The 25,721-nt window shown below is 37.9% G+C and overlaps 1 protein-coding gene and 1 long non-coding RNA gene across 4 annotated transcripts; both read left to right on the top strand.

Moving 5' to 3' along the window:
* Positions 1 to 1,291: 1,291 nt before the first annotated feature.
* Positions 1,292 to 5,235, top strand: LOC129893397 (probable pre-mRNA-splicing factor ATP-dependent RNA helicase DEAH5). 2 transcript variants are annotated; one of them, XM_055968917.1, is made up of 3 exons: positions 1,337 to 1,418; positions 1,507 to 4,528; positions 4,735 to 5,235. In XM_055968917.1, exons 2-3 carry the CDS (start codon positions 1,548 to 1,550, stop codon positions 5,126 to 5,128), a joined length of 3,375 nt encoding a protein of 1,124 aa, XP_055824892.1. In that variant the 5' UTR covers positions 1,337 to 1,418; positions 1,507 to 1,547; the 3' UTR covers positions 5,129 to 5,235. The 2 variants fall into 2 exon arrangements, with proteins under 2 accessions (XP_055824891.1, XP_055824892.1); XM_055968916.1 differs by having other exon boundaries at positions 1,292 to 4,528.
* A 442-nt stretch (positions 5,236 to 5,677) lies between these two features.
* On the top strand, positions 5,678 to 7,487 carry LOC129892620 (uncharacterized). Of its 2 annotated transcripts, none has more exons than XR_008767360.1 (3): positions 5,678 to 5,922; positions 6,739 to 7,149; positions 7,275 to 7,487. It is a non-coding gene; the product is annotated as an uncharacterized LOC129892620 (long non-coding RNA). The 2 variants fall into 2 exon arrangements; XR_008767359.1 differs by having other exon boundaries at positions 7,255 to 7,487.
* The last annotated feature ends 18,234 nt before the right edge of the window (positions 7,488 to 25,721 follow it).

Genomic DNA, 25,721 nt, shown 5'->3' with positions numbered 1-25,721 from the left:
TTTTACTTTCTTGCTCAGTCAGCCTATGATGCCTACTAGATATCTGTTGTTTTGGTAATCATACTACACTCTGCATCTATTTTGCGATGCAAGTCCGAGCACTAGCTATCAATGTTAAGATCGAGCATGCAACAGTCTGATCCGGTGACAAGGGTGAGCACATGGCATCCTGGATTTACCCCTCTCATTTTGTATTTATATTGACTAGTCTTTTACATTTTGAGATAAGTCTTGTTTCTGTGGTCCACTTTTGAAACTTGTATTCGTTTTGTACCAGCTTGTACATGTGACTTTCAGATTCTGAGAGGGGTCTTTTATTGTATATATTTTTGGTCTGCTTCCGCTTGTTCTTGTTATTTATGTTGTTGTTCTTGTTTAGGTTCTACCCTTAATCCCATTACTTGAACATAAAATGTATTATCTCCTACAATAAACAAAAATATAATTGGATAAAATAAAAATTATTTACACTAACTTTTCGTTTGGTACATTTATACTAATAATATATACTACTTAAATTCTATTGAAATTAAGTACACCGATTGAATAAGATCAAATAATTAACTGGTCTCGTGTGTTTTCGTAATGCTATCTAAGATGCAAACCCTATAAAAGCACACGAAAGATATGAAGTTTTGATCAAGTTTGAAAAGCACATGTAATATATGTGATGCGATATCTATACATTTTTCTATAAAAAAAAAAGAAAAAAAAGAAGAGAAATTCGGCTAATGAATTTTAATGTGACATGGTGTTATAAAGATACTAACCCTATATATAAGCATACAAGATATTTGAAAGTTTGATCAATTGTGCATAATGTAGGTAATATATCTGATGCGCTATCTAAAATGAATTTGATCTTATTCATTGAAAATTCAGCTAATGAATTTTAACTTAGAATGGAAAATTCGGCTAATGAATTTTAACTTAACACATTAGCCCATTTATTTGTAGGGTAATTAAAATGAGAAATCTAATTTCAAATAAATCTTTCTATCCTTTTTAAAGAAAAACAACTTAATTAGCTAAATTAAATTGTATTAAATTATCAATTTAATATTTAAAATTTATAGAAAACATTATAAATTATAATATTTATCATGTCAATATAAAATAAAGTATATTTTAAAATGACAAATAAAAGTTCATATAATTTAAAATCACATGAAAAGGAGTGTGTATCATGTAAAACATATAAGATTTATAATTCTAATTTATCTTAAATATTATATTATATTATATATCAATACTCCCTTTATTGAATTAAATATATATAGTAGAAAAGAAAAACAGGAAACACCAAATCCCTTAGATCAGCAACACCATAAGCGCTATTGAATATCGTTTGAAGGATGGGAGCCGACACCGAAGAAAATGAGTTGAAGAAATTGGAATACCTCTCTCTAATTTCTAAGGTATGTTCTGAATTGGAGGCACATTTAGGGTTTGGTGATAAAGTTTTAGCTGAATTTATAACTGAACTTGGTAGAAATTGCTTAACAGTAGATGAATTTGACGCCAAATTGAAAGAAAGTGGTGCTGAAATGCCTGATTATTTCGTTAGAACATTGCTTACTATAATCCATGCTATTTTGCCTCCGTCCAAGTCGGACAACAAGGTTTTGAACAAGGATGATAATGACTCCGAGTTTGCCGCTCTGAAGATAAGAGATAACAGAGTACGAGTTAAGGAATTGGAAAAGGAGATTGAGCTGGAAGCCAAAAGTAAGAGGAGAGATGGGGAGGAAGAAGAACCCGTTAGGAGGCGAGAGAGGGCTAGAGATTATAGAAGAGAAAGGGGTAGAGACAGGGATATGGGTAGGGATCGAGATAGGGATGATTATGATGATGGTAGAGCTGAACGTAGGACTTCAGACAGGCGCAGAGACAGAGACAGAGACAGAGACAGAGACAGAGACAGAGACAGAGACAGAGACAGGGACAAAGATGATGATGCATATGCAAAAGGTAGGAGAGATGAGTATGAGCAAGACAGGGATGATGATCGGAGGGATATGAGAAAATCGAGGCATCATGTGGATGAGCCAGAGTTGTATGCAGTATATAAGGGGAGGGTATCAAGGGTGATGGATTCTGGTTGTTTTGTTCAGCTAGATGATTTTAGAGGGAAAGAAGGCTTGGTGCATGTTTCACAACTTGCTACTAGAAGGGTTACTAATGCCAAAGATTTAGTAAAGCGGGACCAGGAGGTTTTTGTGAAGGTTATCTCTATTAGTGGCCAGAAGCTGAGTTTGTCAATGAGAGATGTTGATCAGAATACAGGAAAGGATCTGTTGCCATTGAAAAAGAGCTCAGGCGATGATGGGTTGACAACTAATCCTTCAACCATGAATGGTGAAGGCTCTAAGACCAGGATTGGCCTGTCAGGAATCAGGATTACAGAGCAGGAGGATGTAATTCCATCACGTAGACCGCTGAAGAGGATGAGTTCACCTGAAAAGTGGGAAGCAAAACAACTTATTGCTGCAGGTGTTTTAGGGGTGCAGGAACATCCCATGTTTGATGAAGAAGGGGACGGAATGCTATATCAGGAAGAAGGTGCCGAAGAAGAGCTTGAGGTTGAGTTGAATGAAGACGAACCCCCTTTCTTGCAAGGGCAGAGTCGTTATTCAGTTGATATGTCCCCTGTTAAAATCTTTAAAAATCCTGAAGGATCATTGAGTCGTGCTGCTGCACTACAATCAGCTCTGATAAAGGAGAGAAGGGAAGTAAGGGAGCAGCAACAGAGAACGATGCTTGATTCCATCCCAAAGGATCTCAACAGACCCTGGGAAGACCCAATGCCAGAGACAGGTGAGAGGCATCTAGCACAGGAGCTTAGGGGTGTTGGTTTGTCTGCCTATGACATGCCAGAATGGAAGAAGGATGCTTATGGTAAAGCCTTGACTTTTGGCCAGAGGTCTAAGCTATCCCTCCAGGAGCAGAGGCAGAGTCTTCCTATTTACAAATTGAAGAAAGAACTGATTCAGGCTGTCCATGATAACCAGGTCCTGGTCGTCATTGGTGAGACAGGTTCTGGCAAGACAACACAGGTGACACAGTATCTAGCTGAGGCAGGGTATACAACGAGGGGAAAAATTGGCTGTACTCAACCTCGTCGAGTGGCTGCAATGTCAGTGGCTAAGAGAGTTGCTGAGGAGTTTGGTTGTCGATTAGGTGAAGAGGTTGGTTATGCTATTCGTTTTGAAGATTGTACTGGGCCAGAAACTGTTATCAAATACATGACTGATGGTATGCTTCTGAGGGAGATTCTGATTGATGATAATTTATCCCAGTATTCAGTCGTAATGCTTGATGAAGCACATGAAAGAACAATTCACACTGATGTTCTTTTTGGTTTGCTTAAGCAGCTTATGAAGAGGAGACCAGACCTTCGTCTAATTGTCACATCTGCAACTTTGGATGCAGAGAAATTTTCTGGTTATTTCTTTGACTGCAACATCTTTACAATCCCAGGAAGAACTTTTCCAGTAGAGATACTCTACACAAAGCAGCCAGAAAGTGATTACCTTGATGCGGCTTTAATTACTGTTATGCAGATCCACTTGACAGAACCTGAAGGTGATATCCTCCTCTTCTTGACTGGTCAAGAGGAGATTGATTATGCTTGCCAGTGTCTCTACGAGAGGATGAAAGGACTAGGTAAAAATGTTCCTGAACTGATCATATTGCCTGTCTATAGTGCCTTGCCCAGTGAAATGCAGTCCAGAATTTTTGATCCTGCCCCTCCTGGGAAGAGAAAAGTTGTTGTTGCTACAAATATTGCTGAAGCTTCTTTGACAATTGACGGTATATATTATGTTATTGATCCTGGATTTGCTAAGCAAAATGTCTACAATCCAAAACAGGGGCTTGATTCACTGGTTATTACCCCAATTTCACAAGCATCAGCAAAGCAACGAGCAGGGCGCGCTGGACGAACTGGACCTGGGAAGTGCTACCGTCTGTATACTGAGAGTGCATTCCACAGTGAAATGTCCCCTACTGCGATTCCAGAAATCCAGAGGATAAATCTTGGGAACACAGTTCTTATGATGAAAGCAATGGGTATTAATGATCTTTTGTCGTTTGATTTCATGGACCCACCTTCCCCTCAGGCTCTTATATCTGCCATGGAGCAACTTTACACTCTTGGAGCACTGGATGAAGAGGGGCTTCTGACGAAACTGGGAAGAAAAATGGCAGAATTTCCATTAGATCCTCCTCTGTCCAAGATGCTTCTTGCTAGTGTGGACCTTGGCTGTAGTGATGAGATCTTGACCATCATTGCTATGATTCAAACTGGAAACATCTTTTACCGACCAAGAGAAAAACAAGCTCAGGCCGATCAGAAAAGGGCCAAATTTTTTCAGCCTGAGGGTGATCATCTTACCTTGCTTGCTGTTTATGAGGCTTGGAAAGCGAAAAACTTTTCAGGTCCATGGTGTTTTGAAAATTTTGTCCAGTCACGATCACTTAGGAGGGCACAAGATGTTAGAAAACAGCTGCTCTCCATCATGGACAAGTATGTATTTCAATTCCTTTTTCATACTATACTTTTCATTTCAAGCCTTCTTCTTTTACTGTTTGCTTATTAACCTTTATTGACTGTTAGCTTAATTGACTTGGGCTTATTTTGTGGATCTCTCTGCCACATGCTTATTAGTTCTCATTTTAGGCTAGAAACTTATATCGTTGCGACTCGATTCTTAATCTTCCTTGCTTGTGCAGGTATAAATTGGATGTTGTGAGTGCTGGAAAGAATTTTACAAAGATCCGTAAGGCTATTGGAGCAGGTTTCTTTTTTCATGCTGCTAGAAAGGATCCTCAAGAGGGTTATAGAACTCTAGTTGAGAATCAGCCAGTTTACATCCATCCTAGCAGTGCTCTTTTTCAAAGACAGCCAGACTGGGTTATATATCATGAGCTTGTTATGACAACAAAGGAGTACATGCGCGAGGTGACCGTGGTAGATCCTAAATGGCTTGTTGAGTTGGCACCAAGATTCTTCAAGGTGTCTGACCCAACAAAATTAAGCAAGCGCAAGAGACAGGAACGTATTGAACCTCTTTACGATAGATATCATGAGCCAAATTCATGGAGATTGAGTAAACGGCGAGCATGATATGTTTTTTTTTCTTTAGGTTTTGTGTTGGTTCACTGAATGTGCACTGTTTGTTTCTGTAAGAGTGACATATATTTGGTCAATCTAAAACATAACTTTTGACATTTGGAGCACTTGTTTGATATAAGCCTTTTCTCCATTTGAGCTATTACAGTTTTCATTTAAGTTCCTCAAAGTTGTTATAACCTTTCTGTTGTATGCTCTTTGCAAGGGACGTAATTGCTCACATTGAACTTTAATCTTTTTCATGTTCCAAGGATGAATGGTTAAGCTTCATGACTACTTAAGAGGGCTTTTTGAGCTGGATAGAAAGAAGCTAAAAGAATATGCTAATTACTATAGCTAAATAGTTTTCGAATCATAATTTAGTTTTGAAAAGTTAATATAGAGTATTTCATGTAATAATTTACTAACTTTCGGTTACAAAATTAAGATCCTCGATTAACTTTTTATCATTCTTATGCTTTTTCCTTCTTGTATTTTTTCTGGGTTGACTTTGTTAATGCTTGCTGACAGCTGTTACTTATTTTTTTTTTTGTTCCAATTTTAGCGTGGATAAGGGGTTTATTTAAAATATTGTGTGAATGTGCTTTTGTGCTCGATTTTTCTATGTGAATCTGGATCTTGCTGTCACTGTCGTGAATAGTGCTCTTATTTATTAGTCATGTCGATATTCATTATTACTCCATTTCTTGGCTAAGGGTTGTTTTCCCCTCTTCGAATTTCAAATTTTAATTCCCCCCCAGAGATCTGTGTTCTTTTTCATGAATTTCAGAGGCTTTCCGCAGTCTCAGGTTCGTAGGATTATGTGCTATGCATATTTTCAATTCCTTTTAGTGTACAACACTACAATGTAAAAGACAACTGCGATTGAAATTTATGTCCCCTGTTTAATTTAATGCTTTAGCATTCAAGTGTTGGTGACTTTAGTAAAATCTGTTCTTTCCCAGATTTAGCTCTCTCTGATGTAATGTCATTTTTATACATCCATATCTAAATGAAGTGTTCGTTTTCTTTTATGGATGGTTCTCCTGTGAAATCATCTGAAGGTCTAAGGTTTGAAAAGATTACCTTTGGTTACTATTGAAGAGTTAATTCGTTGGAGACCAATAAAATCTAAAGTTGTCCAATCCTTGCAAAATTTAGGATTGGTGCAACTGCACTAACCACATAATGTTTCAAGTACTTTGTCCTTCATTTCTTGCTTTGACTGCCTGACAATACTGTGCTTTCTACCTGTATGATTATTTATGTTATTGCTGTATTGCACCTCCAAGACTACTTATTAGTAGATATTATTGGTTAATTTTCTAGTCTTATACTTCACCTTAGAATATAATGTTTTGTTTATTTCTATAAACAAAATTTATGGTTGACAATAGAAAACACATTTTTGTAGATGTGGCAATCTGGGTTTTCACCTTGTGGGATGAAATAAACAAAATCTACCTGGGTGTATAATTACTGATGCATATGACCTTGTTAAGCTTTTGAAATTCAAACCGGGAGATTATTTTGTTTTCATATATGCAGCTTATTACAAGTTTAGACAAATTTGTCAATGGAATCATATTAAATATACCCAAGTTCTTACTTTTGCATGTTCTTAGCAAGGACGAATGAGGGACGCCCAGCTTGGATCACATACTGTGAGTCTCATGGTATGATGGTGGCAAGGACTCATTTGAATGACTGGCTGATCCTTATACTACTTTTCCGATAGTTGTCCTTCTGAATGCTATCCATCCATTTTATTGGTTTGTCGGGGAAGACATGATGGAAGACCTCAAGTATCTTTTTAAAAGTAATACTGTAATTATTGGGGATGTGCCAGTGAGTTGATCATCATTTTCCATTCAGCAGCTACAAAATTACTCTGTGGAGGCGATTGGTACCTCATATTCATATTTCAAAATTTCCAAAATTTATCAGGCGTATGCTGTTCTGCTTACCTATGATTGTTTTTATTCTCTTTTATTTTTGACAAAGAGATGTCTATGATCTTCATCATGTGATATCAGGTAAGCTATTCTTTGGATTTGGCTAGTTTTAGTGGTAGTGGTTTATATTTCTTCTTACCATAAAATCTTTCTGGTAGTCCTCCTTTAATTATGTTGTGATGGCAGGGCTTTTGTTCTCTGTTCAGGTAACAGCTGTTATCACAGATGCTATTGAAGATGCAGTTAGACGGCCTAGGACACACTTCTTCTGGCGCTGTTTTCCAGATGGAAAAGTATGTGTCTGTAATGACCATCATAGTTATTTTAAGTTTTACAACTTATAAGAAATCAGTACATCGAACTGGAAAGATGACAAAAAGATAAGGCTTGCCTCTTGCACAGGCAAAAACATTTTTTGAGGGTCGTATATTTCTACTGTGATTTTCTTTTAAATCTTGATCTTTAGTTCTTGGTCTTTGTTGATTTCCTTATAGTATTTATTTTCGTCTGGTTAATTGCAGTTTAGCTAAGATACGGACGGAATTTGAATTTCCATTGGTTTTGTGATTTAGTATATGTAACTGGGGTTGCAGTTCATGCATGTTTCTTTGTCCTCTCATCTTAGCCACTGCTTGAATTAGTTTAAGTGCCTGTTTGGCTTAATTCATTTTAAGCAGCTTATAAGCCGCTTTAGATAAACTAAGCCAAACAGACCCAATTATTTTTTTGGGCTTATTTTAAGTACAAAATAGTTTTAAGTTGACCAGCCAAACACTAAAAAAACTGTAAACAGCTTATAAGCAACTTATAAGCCAATCCAAATGGGAAGTCTTGTTCATGTCTTGTGCAGTATAATGTTTCACATTTGGCCATTTGACCTGAAATAGCTGTCATGGAAATTATGCATTTCATAATGGAGTCCCTTTCACACTACTTACTGTCCTGTGTTCTCTTTTCAATGGATCTTGCTATTACAAGGGACATACTTTTTCTGTTAAATCCAAAAGTTAGCTTGCTGCTGCTGCTGCTGCTCCCTGTCTTTTCGGCTGGAGAGATTTGACTCTCTATTTCAAATTTATAGGCCAACTCATTACTATCTAGACATACCCAATAAAAACTTTGGTTTCCTAGTTTAACATAAAGCACTATTTAAGTGAGATTCATGATTATTCATGGTATTGGATTTGGATGAAGAGTAGCAGGTACTGGGAGCTGGGATATACTTTTAGGAATTGCTGTGGGTATATTAGTGAGAAAGAGTGTCTTTGTTTAAATAAAAGATAACTGACCAACATGCTTGGGAGCTTTATCCTATTTCTTCATTTGAATGTTTATTATGTGCAATGTAATTGCTGTGACCTGAATTAGTGACCTTACTGTTGTTTGGATTGCATATATCTATCTTTCTTGCTTACTATTACGCTAACATTATCTTATACTTTGATTTTATTACTACTGTGTTTCTTTTACTTTGGTTATCTTTAGGGGTGTGTTAGGTATGGAGAAAAATATTTTTTCATTTTCTCACGTTCGGTTGGTTGAAATTTTTGGAAAACATTTTTTCTAGGAGAATAAGTTCCTTAAAATTGAGGAAAATGACTTCTCTAGTAGGAAGTAGGGAAAACAATTTTCACAAGTGGCACTCCACATTGATTGTGTCCCCTCCAACCACCCCCATAGCCCACCACCCCCACACCCCACCACCCCCACACCTCCTAGCCCCATGTCAACTTCCCATTGTAATATTTTTAGGATAATATTTTTTGCTTACATACTGAACACAAGAAAATAAGTTAGGAACCTACTTATTTTCTTAGAAAATATTTTCCAAGAAAACATTTTCCTTTCATACCGAACACACCCTTAATATTTGCATTGTCCATTACTTTTCGCTCTTCAGTATTTTCATCATAGTTTCCTACTCGTGCATTTCTTTCAAACCATTTTTCTGAAAAACGATTTTCTTGAACCAAGGGTCTAGCGAAAATAACTTCTCTATACCACAAAGGTAGAGGTAAGGTCTGTGTATATTCCACCTAACCTAAATCTCACTTGTGGGACTACTAGATATCTTGTTGTAATTACTATCTTTCTTGCCGAACTGTTGTATATTTTCACCTCTATTATTGATAGGTTATATTTTACCTCTATTCTTTAGGTTGGAGAGAAAAGAATACGGTATACACATCCTTGTCTTGCATTGCTATCCTCCTTTTCTTTGAACTGTTTGTAAAGCACCATGTAAGTGAAAGCCATGTGTCACAACTAGTCGTTAGACCTGTCTATTGCAGCTCAAGTTCCAGTTGTATATAAGTTGCAGCTGCAGCTCAATGTTTTATCCTGGTCCACCTTAATACATCCTAATAGCTCAGTGTAGTTCTTGGATTTAGTTGTACTCGATCTCAGAATTGTGAAGTTATCAAGAAGCTTAAGTGAATTAGCTTAATGGTGAACCTTCAACAAAGCTCGCTGTGCAGTACATGCAGTTAGCTCAATTCTTTTTCTTCCAGCTGCATAGGTATGAGACGTCCAACGTTGTATATGTTTATACATCTGGATCTTGTAGCTTGGGAGGCTGGTAGATTATCCAAACTATTAGGATTTATTTGTACGATATTAGCAAGTGTTGCAACTATTGCCATAGAAGTTTTTCGCTGCTTTTGTGCATTTCCTGGTTTTGAGTGATAGCAGTTGTTTGTTGTTGCATGTATGCTTAAACATCGTAGAGGCATAATAGCCACTTGCTGCTGCAGCAGAACTCCATGTTGTCCAGCAACTTCTTGTTTGTTTTTGTTTGATGATGGAGCCTCATTAGTTGTCAGACTGGTTAAATTCTTAGTAGGGATGGACATGGTATGATATACCGATTATCATAATGATTCAAAATTTTGATATCACGGTTTTGGTATTATGTTATTTATTATGGTATTTGGTATGCATTTTAATTTTTTTGATATTTAGTATTTGTAAAAAAATTATGAATGTTGTACCGGAGTATATAATTACATATATGTTATTATAATACTGACAAATATATAAAACTAATTAATATTAAACTAATACTTTAGATATTGGAATTTTAACTACTTTATTTTAATTTAAATGTCTTTTTTATATAATTGATTAACAAATGAAATTGCTTATACTTTCTATTGAATATTTCTATGTGTAAGGTACTAGTATGATATACTTGAGATGTTTTTTGACAAGTCTAAGTAATAATTCTCTATTATATGAGTATATGAAAGTCGAACAAATTATGTATATCAATTTACCGTGCTGCAAAATACAAAATCAAGACTAGAAGTACTAAATTATACCAAATTAACTTTTATTAGTATTCTAAGGATTTTGGTAGAAAAACATGGTAGTAGTTAATTAGTCAATTATAAAATCATACTAAAAGGGACAAATTTGTGAAGTTATAATTATCTTAAATCAATTATAAATATGTTCAAATAACAAACAAAAACATATGCAGTGAAATTCAACAAGTGGGGTCTAGAGAGGGTAGAATGTACGCAGACCTTATTATTATCTCGTGGAGGTAGAGACATTGTTTTTGAAAGACCCTCAGTTCAAGTTCCACAAATCCCGATACAAAGAAAAAGGAAACAATGCAAAGTTTACTAGAAAAGAGTAAAAACAACAACAAAATAGTGCAAAATACAAGACAAAATAAACAACATATTAGAGTAAATTATTGAAAATATTAATAAATAATGATTAGTATAAAAAACAAGAGCTACAATAATACAATTAATACAATGGCAAACACCAACCACCCTAAGCAAGCCAACATTATACTATCTACTAACCTTCTACCCTATACGTGTCCTGCACACCTTTTTATCTAAGGTCATGTTCTCGATAACCTGAAGATGCGTCATATCCTGTCTTATCACCTTTCCCCAATATTTTTTTGGCCTACCTCTGCCTCTCCTTGTACCTTTATAACCAACCTCTCAGACCCCCTCAAATGTTCAAACGATCTTAGTCTCGCTTTCCTCAACATTTTCACCACGGAGGTCACTTCCACCTTATTCTGAATATCCTCATTTCTAATCTTATCACTTCTAGTATCATCACACATCAACCTCATATCCTCATCTCCGCAATATGTATTTTCTGAACTTGGGAGTTTTTAGTTGTTTAGTACTCCACCCCATACAATAATATTGGTCTAGCTATCACTCTATTGAACTTACCTTTGAGTTTAGATACTACCTTTTTTATCAAACAAGACTCTAAAGGCAAGCCTCCACTTTATCCACGCTACCCTAATACGATCTATGATATCACCGTCGATGTCCATACTCCCATGGAGTATAGACTCAAAATACTTGATTCTGTCTCTCTTGGTGATATTCTGCGTGTCAAGCCTCACTTTTGTGTCTACCTTATGCATTGCATCACTGAATTTGTACTCCATATACTCTATCTTGGTCTTGTTCAACTTGAACCCTTTAGTCTCTAAAGTTTGTCTCCACACCTCTAACTTAGTATTAACTTCATTGCGCGTCTCATCAATCAGTACTATGTCATCCACAAATAACATACACTAATGCACCTCATCTTAAATGTCTCACGTCAATTATCCATCATCAAAGCATATTGAAACAAATTAAGAGTTGATCCCTGATGTAACCCCATCTCCACTGGAAAGTGCTTCAAATCTCCTCCCACCATTTTCATCCGCATTTTAGCTCCTTCATAGATGTCCTTTATCACTCTAATGTAGGTCATCAATACACCTCTTTCCTTTAGGCATTGCTATAAGAATTTTCTTGAGACTTTGTCGTATGCCTTCTCAAGATCAATGAACACGATATGTAATAAATCCCTCTTTCTTTCCCAATATTTTTCCATTAGTCTACTCACAAGATGGATGACTTCTCTGGTTGATTGCTCTAGCATGAATTCAATCTAATTCTTAAAAATAGACACATCCCTCCTCACCCTTATCTTGACCACTCTCTCCCACACTTACATAATGTGATTTATCAACTTAATACCCTTGTAGTTGTTACAATTTTGGATATCTCCTTTGTTCTTGTACAACAAAATCATTATACTCCATCTCCATTCTTCAGGAAACTTAGCCGTCTTAAAAATGACATTGAACAAGCTAGTCAAGCACTCCAAACCTGCTCTATCCATTCTCTTCTAAAACTCCAGCGAGATCTCATCTGATCCTCTCTCCTTTTCTCTGCTCATCCTATTAATAACATGCTTCACCTCCTCAACCTTAATATGCCTATAGTATCCAAAATTCTGATGTCTCTCAAAGTGCTCCTTCTTTCCCAACACAATGTCTCTTTCCTCTTCTATTTTCAATAGTTTGTGGAAGTACATTTGTCATCTTTGCTTATGAAGGTCTCCTCTACCAACACCTTTTCTTATTCATCTTTGATGCACATTGCTTGATCCAAGTCTCTGGATTTTGAGGTTTGATGGTCGTATCTATGTTCTAAGAGTTGGCGGATTGATTTAGCTGATCCTTTATGAGGCCTATGATTCCAGCTATTCTATCTACTCAAACTCATCAAAGATGTATCGAGATTTGTAAAACATTATTGGTGGAGTGACATGAGATGGTATATCACAAACTATGTGTCCCATTGCTTGTGTTTCCAGTAGGTGAAGGCTGAGCACTTGCGACCTAGTAGTGAGCTTCAAAGATTACCCATTCTAGAGTAGAAGTACGATAGTATCACCATGGACTTCATTATGGGATTGCCTCGTACTTCTATAGGTGTTGACAACATTTGGGTTATTATGGATTGATGACCAAATTAGCACACTTTCTTCAGTGTTGAGAGATTGGCTCGTATATATATTCTTGAGGTGGTTTGTCTTCACGGGGTATCTGTGTCTATCATCTCAGATAGGGGTTCTCAGTTTACTTCTAGATTTTGGAGGACTTTTTAGGAGGAGTTGAGTACTCGTGTTGATCTTACCACAACTTTCCATCCGCAGATCATAAGGCAGTCAAAGCATACTATTCAGGTGTTGGAGGATATGTTGCATGCTTGCGTTTTAGATTTTGGAGGTCACTGGGACCAGTTTTTGGCTTTGGCGGAGTTTGTGTACAACAAAAACTACCACTCGAACATTCAGATGGCCCCGCTCGAGGCCTTATATGGTAGACATTGTCGCTCTTTGATCTGTTGGTTTGAGTCTTTAGAGCCTAGGCTGCGTGGCACAGACTTGCTTTAGGAGGCTTTGAATAGAGTTTGGGTGATTCAGGATAGACTTAGAGCAGCTCAGAGAAGGCATAAGAGCTATGTCGATCATAGGTGCCAACCATTAAGTTTTGGAGTTAGTTATTGAGTATTCCTTCAAGTGTCACCTATAAAGGGCGTGATGAGATTTGGGAGGCGGGGCAAGCTTAGCCCTAGGTGTATCAGTCTATTTGAGATTTTGAAGACTGTTGGTGATATCGCCTATGAGTTGGCCCTACCTCCAACATTTTCAGCTATTCATCCTGTTTTCCATGACTCTATGCTGCGCCAGTATGTTCCCTATGAGCCTCACGTGCTTAGGTATGATTTAGTCTAGTTGGATTACTGTTTGACCTTTGTGGAGGAGCTAGTTGCTAGTTAGGCCATATATGTCAGACAATTACGATCTAGAGTCATTCCTGTAGTTAAGGTCTGTTGGAGGCATCAACCAGTCGAGGAGGCTACCTAGGAGACGGATCAGGAGATGCATGAGCATTTCTCTGGCCTATTTGAGCCTTCAGGTACTTCTTGACTCTTACTTTCGAGAATGAAAGTCCTTTATAATAATGATGTTGTAATGATCCTCCAGGTCATTGCGATGTAGTTTCCTGTTTTTCATCATTTAGAGCATTCCTATAGTGATCCCAAGTCATTTATGACTTGCTGGCACTGACCGTTCAGAGATCGCCTGGTCGTTCGTTTGGTATTTATGCTAGTTTTTGTGTTTTGGAGTTTTTGAAATTTGAATAGTTGACTTTGATCAAAACTTTAGATAAACAGCCTCAGAATGGAATTCTGACGGTTGTGTTAGCTCTAGAACATCGAGATTGGTCTAGGACGATCGTTTGTGTGGTTGCCGAGGCTTTCGATCTAATCTCGATCCCCTTTGTGAAAATTAGTTAAGAATAACACTTGAGTGTGAAACCATATTTTATCAAGTCGACCCTGGTTGGAAGTTTCGACTGCACCGTTGAGTCTGGAATGTTGAATTTTATAGGGTAGCATATCTCATTTGCATGCATGGGGTTCTGAACAAATCCTGAGCACTCCATTGGCGAATTTGACTTTGGCCAAAGCTAACTGATGCAACTTAGCTAGTGCAGGGCCAAAAATTCCTTTGCATTTGTGGGCTTCAGGCGACATCGTGGTAAACAGGAGACTTGGCCTCTGCGTTCGCGAAGGCATGCATGGATGCCTTCCGCGTTCACGTGGGCTAGGCCACATCGCAGGCCCTAACAGGTAATCCTCCGTGTTTGCAAGGCCATCGCAGCGTTCATGAAGGCTAAGTTTCAAGCCTTTCGTATTTGCAGACCCTCTTGGCCACATTCATGGAGAAGGATTTCATCTGGTCTTTTAAATTGAGACTAGATGCGACTGACTCACAATTCCAAACTTCTTTTGGCTATATTTCTCTCAATATATCTCTGTTTTTGGTGATTCAAATCTTGGGCAGTTCAAAAGATGAAGGGCTACATGGGTGATCAGTCGGGGAGGCTTTGGTTATGGTAAATTCCAGTGTTTAGTGTCTTCTTTCCCTAAGTTGTGAGTACTTTAATGGTGGAAATTATGCATCTCTTGGTTGTGGTCTGTTCCGAGCACCGAATTGTGTTTTGTTTTGGGACACTAGTTTGGGGAGCTAAAATAGGACCTTTTGACAGAGTCAATTTCAAATTTTCTGGCGTGGGTCCCATATTTTCGTTTTAGACTAAAATATTAATCCTTCTCCAGTTTAAGTGAATTTTGTGTCTAAATGACCTTATTGACATTATGATTTTATTTTTGATATCTTGGTAGCATTATGAGGCTGTATGGAAGGGAAAAACTTTAAAAATGTGAATTAGAGCATGCGATCGGCCTTGAGGTAGGATACTGCTTCCTATTTATTTGATTGAGCTTTAATATGTAAATATATGTTGATTTGTGTGATCTTGGGGTAGTGATCTAGTTGATCATACTTAGTTAGCTAGAATCATATTTTAGGCTATTTTATCGGGTTTTCGAGACTGAGAGCATTCTAGCCTTGCTGTTTAAGATCATCCTTACCTTGTGTTATGTTTGATATGTGTTTATTGGTTGATTTTGAGCACGTTTGACCTTATTCTAGGCTTAGACTAGTGATTTCCATAGATTTTCATAGTTTGGAGACGATAAGCCCTAAAATCTCTCCAACGTTGTTTTGAACGGCTTAGCTCTCTCTGTAGATTGATATAGCAAACTTGGGTATGATAGTTTGAGCTTTAGCTAGGAAGTGACCCAGTGCTTGAAGGCTTTTATCCATAATTCCTTTCTTATGTCATCTCAAGGTTCTTGGTACTTGTTTTAGAGGTTGCTCATTGTTTTTGGTTGGATTTGGTTCAGGCTTTGTCTGATTTATTGTTGGCACTCTATATGGGGTTCTCCCTTGATGCTCATTTGGTCGATGATCCTAAATCTATCCAACTCATCTCTTATTCTCGGTTAAAGTCCTTCATTTACTCCTCTGAGTTATAATTAAAGTCTTTGCCTTGGCTCGTCACCATGGTTAGAGTCCTTAGTGTATCTTTCGCTTTGGTTAGAGTCCTTGACGTATCTTTTGCCTCAGTTAGAGTCCTTGGCATACCTTCAGCCTTGGTTAGAGTCCTCGGCTTACTTCTCCACCTTGGTTAATGTCCTTGGCTCCTATGTTACTGTAGTTGAAGTCCCTGACATCCTATTGACTTAGTTTAAATTGTGAAGATTTATGGTACTAGGGGAAGTATCCTTAGTCTCTCCCCATGATTCTTAACTCTTTTGTGTACCTATCGGGCTTATAAGGGTCCGTTTGGGTTTTACTTAAATGTGTGCACGAGTGTACCCTCTGGGCTTATGGGGGCCAGTTGGGTTTAGTTAGCTATTCTTTTTTTTGTTCTTAGAACACTTGTGTGCATTCCAATTAGTTTTCCGTTTCTTTGACCTCAGTTGTGTTTAATTCTAACATTCATATTACATTTACTTTTCTTACTCAGTCGGCCTATGATGCCTACTGGGTACCTGTTGTTTTGGTACTCATACTACACTCTGCTTATGTTTTTGTGATGCAGGTTCGAGCACCAACTACTAGCTTATATATTCGATCCTGTTGCAATTGTGGTTCAGAGGCTAGGGAGAGCACATGACGTCCTAGACTTACCTTCCCCTATCTTTATTTTGGTGGCTCGTCTTTTGTATTTTGAGACAAGCCTTGTATTTTGGATCCACTTTTGTGTCTTGTACGCTTTTATTTTAGCAGTTCTGTACTTGTGACTTTCAGGTTCTAGAAGGGATCTTTTATTGTATGTATATATATTTTTGTTTGTTTCTGCTATATCTCATATTTGTACTTAAATTGTTGTTTTTGCTTGTTTCTGCCCTTATTCCCATTACTTGTTGTTCCGAGTTGCGGGCTGGCTTACCTACTAATGGATTATAGTAGGTGCCATCATGAATCGATAAATTGGATCGTGAAAGTTTTAGACCAAGAATAAGCCAATGCATTACAAAAGGGGAAAGCTCAAGTTCTTTAGAACATTCAGGCTGTTTTAAGGTAGGTCATGGTTGTTGTTTTTCCATTTATGTTATATGTGCTTTTCAACTGCTTTTCAATTGCATGCATGATATATGATTACGATAAAGGAAGGATCATGATTTGAAAAGATAATTGTTGTCAATCTCATGCAATGAATGTGTTTACTTGGGTGTACACGTGTAATTTCTATTCATTGTGGTTGTGATTGTTTGGGTTTGCTGATTAAATCGGGTACCACGCGGATATATACTAATTATTATATCGGGTGCATATTGGTACATGGATCGGATACTACGCTGGTACATGGATCAGGTATCCCATCAGTACATATTGATGGCTGGATTGGGTACCACGCCGGTACACTAACTAATGGTTGGATCAAGTACCATACCGGTACACTAAAAATTTGTGTGGGTTCTATTAGAGAACCAGGTTGGTTGTTGTGTTGTGATTTTTCATGTTATTGTGCATATCAATTCAAAGTAAGGACTAGGAGTCAGGGTGATGCTATAATTGTGATATAATTGTATATTATCTGTGTTGCTAAGTTGTGGTTGCCTATTCATATTTCATATAACTGGAACTAGCCATGTGATCCTATTAGTACATAGTGGTTTGCGTACTGATATTGTAACGTCTCTAATTATACAAGCTAGTATTCACACTTCGATGGAAGATTCCTGAACAACTAGAGTGTGTGTTACTCACAGTTTAGGAACTTGAAATTTTGTGATATTTAAAAATATGCTTATAAATTGCGATTGTAATTTAAGGGGTTGTATTGGAGTATTTACGTAAAATACTAATTAAGATTAACTTTAATTTGATAAAAAAGGAGCTTATATATATGTATATATTTATACATTTTGGGCAACCACTTTATACTTTTTGTGTCACGAACCAACCCCGTAGGCCATGACTGGGGTCTGACCTGGACCCTCGTATACGTAATTGTCAAATATAGCCAAATTGAACTATGCGTAATGTGATACTACACCCAAAAACCCCAATGGGTCAAAACTTTTTCATGTACATGTAGTCTCTTTCATTCGTACCATATCATGAAAGGGCACACGAGTCAACAAGGCTGCCATAACATAAAAATATTTACAATACATCATATAGGCACAATTGAGACAACTTACACTTAACCTACATACACGTGACTACAAACCTCTAAGAATAGTAATAGCAATATATGGCGGGACAGAGCCCCCGCCGTACCCCTGAATAAACAAACATATACATCGTAGGTTCCGTACCCCCAAACTCAGCTTCGATACAATGGAGCTTCTTCCAAACTGTTTGAGCGGAGTCCTAAGCTGGCAGATCTCCAAAATGTGCGTCCGTACCTATGGGCATGAAACGCAGCACCCCGAAGAAAGGGGTGTCAGTACGATATATGTACTGAGTATGTAAAGTAAAAACATCATAACTGAGACAATAACTGAAATAGGGATGCAGGGGGAAAGTATAACATTTAGCCATTTATCATACCTGCATCTTATAAAATAAAGGCATACAGACTATCGTCACGTACTATATCTGGCCCGTTAGGGAACTCGGTGTAACAACTACATCATTTTGTCATCATAAGCACATATGTACCATTAGCGCTGTGGAATGTACAACCCGATCCATATATATAGAAATTACATGCCGAGAAATGACGACCCAATCCACATATTATATAATAATGCCGAGGAACAATGACCCGATCCGTATATCATATAATAATACCGAGGTACGATGTCCCAATCCGTATATTATATAATAATGCTGAGGAACAACGGCCCAATCCGTATACCGTATAATAATGCCGAGGAACGACGACCCGATCCGTATACATATAATACGCTGAGGGACGTTGTTATACTCCGTACCTTTGTGCTTTGGAATGCTTTCTTAAGCTTCTTGAAAGGTGCCATGTGATCAATATTAATTCTAATGTTATGAAATAACTGTAAGGAAGGGAGAATGTGATGCCCCATAGTAGTGAAGGTTGGAAATAGAGTTATAAGGATTGAAAGGGAGTTGGAGGCCAAGTAATGATTCGTAGGACTCGATCTACTTGCGTAAGCTACCAACTTGGACGTGTTACGTAACTAAGTTACTTGAGTACACGTCGAGCTAAAGTAACAAGTATTATAGAGGTTCTTAATGTCATGACCCAACCCCGTAGGACGTGACTGGTGCCTGAGTTGGGCACCCAAACGTACCCTTATCCCAAATTAACATTTTAATTGAATAAACATAGGTAGTGATTAGAAAAGATTGCTAAATAGATCACAAAAATAGATGTAGGCACGAGGGCCGATAGGCCGTCACGAAACACATAAAACCCAAAACATATATACAAAACCCACAACATAACTCTGTCTACAGACCTCTACAGATGATAGCATAGTCATATGACGGAACAGGGCCCCGTCGTACCCCTGACCAACATATACAAATATACAGAGATAAAGTTAGTACCAAAATACAAGCTCCGAACAAGAGAGCACTGTCAACGACGCAGCAATATCCTAAACATGTAGATCAACAAATCGGACTTCGGTACCTGCGGGCATGTAACGCAGCCCCTGAAGAAAGGGGGTCAGTACAAAAAATGTACCGAATATGTAAAGCATGAACTGTAATAAATAAAATCATAATCTGAATAGTAGGTGCAGAAAATGAAATAAATGTTCAGAATTTCAAAATGCTTATCAGAATCACAAATTATATATGCAAAGAGTTATGCCATATCTGGTCCCATTATGGGACTCGGTGAATAAAATGTGGTCGCCCTCCCATTATCGACGCCACTGCACAGCATAACACTAGAGTAGGGAATATCTCCGTAACAAATCATATCATATCAGATGGCCATATCAAATCATATCAAATCATATCATATCATATCGGATCATATCATACCCCAAACATATGCGTACATGGCACAACATAACTCCGTGGCAGAACATACACCACTCCATGTACACGTCATACCTGCCCCTCACGTTGGGACACGATGAACAATGCAGAGAAATACGCACGAAAACATATCCTGGCCCAAGCTTAGTGAAAGAGTGGTTACAATAAACATGAGTAGAGTAGTGAGAAACTAAATGCAATTTAAAATTTAAAATATTTATACAGACTCAATAGCATGATTTCGATAACAAATCATATATAAAAAGACTTGATTAATGATAATAGTGCAAGTCTTCTCAATGTCACGATAGTCTATGTCAAAATAATTTTGCTGGAATCGTCTTCATATTTCAAAATATACTATCGCACTTAACGGAATAATTAATCGTATAATATTCGGAATAGTAGCAAAGGGTTTCTTTCAAATTCTTCCTAACATAGGCCAAACGGAATAACAAAGAAAAATTTGGAGTAGTGGGGCACACCTCGGTCAACTGAGGTGGCGTATACAATTTAAGTGCGTTAAATGTTATAACATTATTTATAAGAGTTTCAAGGTAGTCGGGTTCTATTTGTGTAAATTCTAGAAGTTTAGACAATTTTTTTCAAAAATATTCATAAATACTTAATTCAATTCTATTGAATAGAAAAGGAAAAAAATTGATCGCCGATTCCGAAGAGTAGAGTCATCCCCGAGGCTCGTATCCAAACCTATTACACCTAGGACATGCCAAGAGAAGAAAAGGTAAAGCTTTACATACCTTTTAGTGACTATTCTTGAATCCTTTCGTCTTGTAGCTCCTTTAGCCTATTTATATAAGAGTAACGCTAGTAATTATATTTTTTCCCTCAAATCTATAACCCATTTCGCAGCACCTATAATTCAGCTTATCTATTCTTATTGAGGGTTTTCCATTATCTAAAGACTTAACGAAAATCGGGCAACATTCCCCCTATATATTCGCCTATCCCGAATTTCTAATTACCCTTCTGTTAACATCGAGATACCAACAACAACATATGAACACAATTATATTTTTACTTCCACAAGGGTAACAACATGTTCATAACAACACAACTTTAACTCCAACTGTCTAATCCTCGTTACATGACCAACAACAATCATAATGACAACAATATCACTATCAATCCATCATTCTAGTTAGAGCATCCCCTACTTATGGTTAAAACAACAATTTATACCTCAACATCAACACCTATAGCGTTTTATATTCACTGCACATCTAATAAGTTTTTTTTTTTGACTTTAAATTTCTTCCGAAACATGCAGAAAACAAGTTGAATCTTACCTTAAAGATCTTGATTCTTTAACGCTATCTTCTCCTGCAATCTAATTCACGTTGACATATTTGTTTTTCTCCTAAACTCAATTTGCAGCAAATGAAATGAATATACATCTTAACTTTTACTTAACAATATGTACATATATATAACCCATTTGCCTTACACGTGCTCACTGACTCACCATATTAGCATCTTTATTACATATATATTATTATAGTTCTTGACAAAATGGGTGGGTCCCATAAAACATAAATTAAGCTAATTAATGGATAGATAACCACTAACTATTAACTATTAATCTAATCACAATTAATCAACTCCTAACTTCCACTAATATATTACTATTATTATTTTCACTAAAAAGACATTTATACATACTTTATATTCTAATAAAAAAAAATTAAAATGTTAAGGTTTTTATTATGTGTCCGAAAATGACCCTGCCTTCAACTTGAGTTGAATTGCTTGCAAATAATTTGACGTACAAACATATGGGATATAACATATGTCTAGACCAACTAAAATTTATAAAAAATTTGCGCACTAGTAAAACTCGGAGATAGAAAGTCCCTACCTCGTATCCCAAATAATCTTGCCCTTACACGTATCGCGATTAGCTAAAAAAATATATTTCAATGTACAAAAATATGTGGTGTAACATCCTTCCCCCCTTTAGAACATTCGTCCTCGAATGTTGAATTGATCTCATAGGTTTATGAACACGGCTATTCCACATAATTTATTAACTAACCAATATAGGTAATAAGGAACTTGGGTTACCTGTGGGTGTAGAAAACAACTGAGGATACTTCTTCTTTATTTCTTCCTCAGCCTCCCACGTTATTTCTTTTCGGTGATCGTTGCGCCATAATACTTTGATACAGGCCACATCTTTGGTGCGTAATCTCTTTACCTGACGATCTAAAATAGCCAACGGTTGTTCCTCATAGGACAACTCTTCGGTCACCTGAATGTCCTGCATGGGAAATACTCTGGAAGGGTCGCCAATGAATTTGCGAAGCATAGACAGGTGAAACACCGGATGTACTTCGTCTAAATCAGCTGGTAGATCCAATTCATAGGCAACCTTGCCTACTTTACGGACAATATGATAAGGTCCAATGTATCTCGGACTAAGCTTCCCTTTCCTGCCGAATCTCATAACGCCCTTCATAGGTAACACTTTCAAGAATACCCAGTCATCCACTTGGAACTCTAAAGGTCGACGCCGGTTGTCTGCATATGCTTTCTGTCGACTTTGAGCTGCCAATAATCATTCCTCAATAAGCTTTACCTTATCAACCGCCTGTTGAATCATATCTAGGCCAATCAACTTAGTTTCACCCACATCAAACCAACCTATAGGTGACCTGCATTTTCTGCCATACAGTGCTTCGTACGGTGCTATCTGAATATTAAAATGATAGTTGTTATTATAAGCAAATTCAACAAGTGGTAGATGGTCATCCCAGCTACCCCTGAAATCAATAACACAGGCCCACATCATATCTTCCAGCATCTGAATAGTGCGCTCGGCTTGCCCGTCAGACTGAGGATGGAATGTTGTACTAAGGCTCACCTGGGTCCCCAATCCCGTCTGAAAAGATCTCCAGAAATTTTCTATAAACTGGGCACCTCTGTCAGTGATAATGGATACAGAAACTCTATGGAGCTTTACTATCTCCTTAATATACAACCTGGCATAGTCCTCAGCTGAATACGTGATCCGAACCAGGAGGAAATAGGCCAATTTAGTCAACCTATCAACAATAACCCATATCGAATCATACTTCCATGGAGTACGAGGTAAACCTATAATAAAATCCATATTAATAATCTTCCATTTCCACGTCGGAATTTCCATCTCCTGTAATAATCCACCTGGTTTCTGGTGTTCAATCTTGACCCGCTGATAGTTTGGACATTGGGCCACGAACTCTACAACATCTCATTTCATACCATCCCACCAGAATAAACATCTGAGGTCCTGGTACATTTTTGTTGTCCCCAGATGAATAGAATATCGGGCATAATGTGCCTCACTCATAACTTGTCGCCGTAGCCCAGCAATGTCAGGTACACATAACCTGTCCCTGTATAATAATACTCCATCAAATGTTATACCAAAAAGGGTTTTCTCTTTATCAATACCAGTATTTTGGTACCGTGCCAAAAAAGGATCTTCATATTGACGTTGCTTTATTTCTTCTATAATAGAAGATTCAGCAACCTTCTGGACCGAAATACTGTTATCTCCAGATTCGGCCAAGCGAACTCCAAGACTGGCCAATTGACCAATTTCATGAACTATTTCTTTCTTTTCTGGTGGAATATCTGCCAAGCTACCCAAGGACTTATGGCTGAGTGCATCTTCTATGACGTTGGCCTTCCTAAGATGATATAGAATATCAACATCATAATCCTTTAAGAACTCTAGACATTTCCTCTGCCGCAAATTCAAGTATTTCTGCTTAAAAATATATTGGAGACTCTTGTGGTCTGTATAGATATCAACATGAACACCATATAAATAGTGCCTCCATATCTTTAGAGCATGAATCAGTGATGCCAGTTCCAGATCATAAGTAGGATAATTTCTTTCATGCTTTTTAAGTGTCGGGAAGCATAAGCTATAACTTTGCCGTGCTGCATCAAGATACAACCTATTCTCATACCCGAAGCATCACAATAAATAACATACCCATCTAGTCCTTCTAGAAGAGTTAGAACTAGAGCTGTAGTCAACTTCTCTTTCAATAACTGAAAGCTTCGTTCACAGGCATCAGTCCATTGGAATTTGGCTCCCTTATGAGTTAATCTTGTCAGTGGTGCTAAAATTAAAGCAAATTTCTCTACAAATCTCCTATAATAACCTGCTAATCTTAGGAAGCTGTGTACCTCTATAGGTGTCATTGGCCTAGGCCAGTTCTTTACGGCCTCGATCTTCTGTGTATCTACCTGAATACCATCAGCCCCGACAATATGTCCCAGAAATGCCACAGAAGTCAACCAGAATTCATATTTAGAAAATTTAGCATATAATTTCTGGTGTCGGAGTACCGTAAGTATCGCTCTCTGATGATTTGCATGCTCTTCTTCTGACTGGGAATAAATCAGAATATCATCAATAAACACAATCACAAACATATCCAGGAATGGCCTAAATACACGATTCATCAGGTCTATAAATACCGCTGGAGCATTCGTCAGCCCAAAAGTCATCACTCTAAACTCGTAATGGATATATCAAGTCCTAAATGCTGTCTTTGGTAAATCTGATTCTCTTACCCGCACTTGATGATAACCCGATCGCAAGTATATTTTTGAAAACCACTTGGCACCCTACAACTGATCAAATAAATCATCAATCCTGGGGAGAGGGTATTTATTCTTGATAGTTACCTTATTCAACTGCCTGTAATCAATACACATCCGCAGCGACCCATCTTTCTTCTTCACGAATAATACCGGGGCTCCCCAAGGTGAACTGCTAGGCCTAATGAAGCCTTTTTCCAGTAAGTCTTTTAACTGCTCCTTCAGTTCTTTTAATTCTATAGGTGCCATTCTGTACGGGGGAATAGATATCAGATGGGTATCTGGCAGCACATCTATAGTAAAGTCTATCTCCCATTCTGGAGAAAGGTCTGGAAGCTCATATGGGAATACATCTGAGAATTCATTAACTACTGGAACTGACTGAAGGGTTGGTACTTCCGCTTCCAAGTTCTGTACACGAACCAGGTGATAAATACAACCTTTTCTGATCATCTTTCTCATCTTAAGGTAGGAAATAAACTTCCCTCTTGGCGATGCTGTATTACCTGCCCATTCCATCACTGGTTCTCTTGGGAATTGAAAATGAACTACCTTCCGTTGACAGTCCACGTTAGCATAATAGGAAGATAGCCAATACATTCCCATAATCACATCAAATTCAGTCATCTCCAGTTCTATTAGGTCTGCCTTAGTGCAACGGTCACATATAATTACCGAGCAACTTTTATATACTCGCCTTGCTATAATAGAATCCCCTACAGGAGTAGCTATCTTAAACAGTTCTATCGGTTTGGGATTTACCCCAATCTTATCAGCAGTCAACGGGGAAATATATGATAATGTAGAGCCTGGATCTATCAATGCATATATAATCTGGGAAAAGATCAGCAATGTACCTGTGATCACGTCTGGAGATGCCTCTTGATCCTGCCGGGTGGCCAAAGCATAGGTATAGTTCGAATGACCGCTAAAACTAGAAATTCCGCCCCGGCCTCTACCGTGGCCTACTGATGTAGATGCACCCTGACCCATGGGGCACATAGCTACCGAAGAAGATGATGACCCAGCAAATGATTCTGTAGGCCGAGCTTCTCTGCCTGAATTACCCTTATTCGGGCAATCCCTCATCGTATGGCCTTGACGACCATAAGAGAAACAAGCCCCTATAGCACGATAGCACTCTCCTAGATGGTATCTGCCATAATAAGAACACGGAGGCCTGGGTGGCCTCATCTAACCAGAGCCTCTGTCTAGCTACGAACCAAAAACTCTGGAGCTCAGACCTGCTCCTGAATATCCTGTGCCACCTGATCTCCAGCCTGAGGACAACAGAGGCATACTCCGTGCTGGCTAGGTGGGTTGTCTGCTACCCTGCTGCTGGAATGACCTGCTCCGGAACTCTCCAA

This window comes from Solanum dulcamara, chromosome 6 (genome assembly GCF_947179165.1).
Source record: "Solanum dulcamara chromosome 6, daSolDulc1.2, whole genome shotgun sequence".
NCBI lineage: Eukaryota > Viridiplantae > Streptophyta > Magnoliopsida > Solanales > Solanaceae > Solanum > Solanum dulcamara.
The sequence above is the reverse complement of the archived record's forward strand: the minus strand, read 5'-3'. Positions and strand labels throughout refer to the sequence as shown.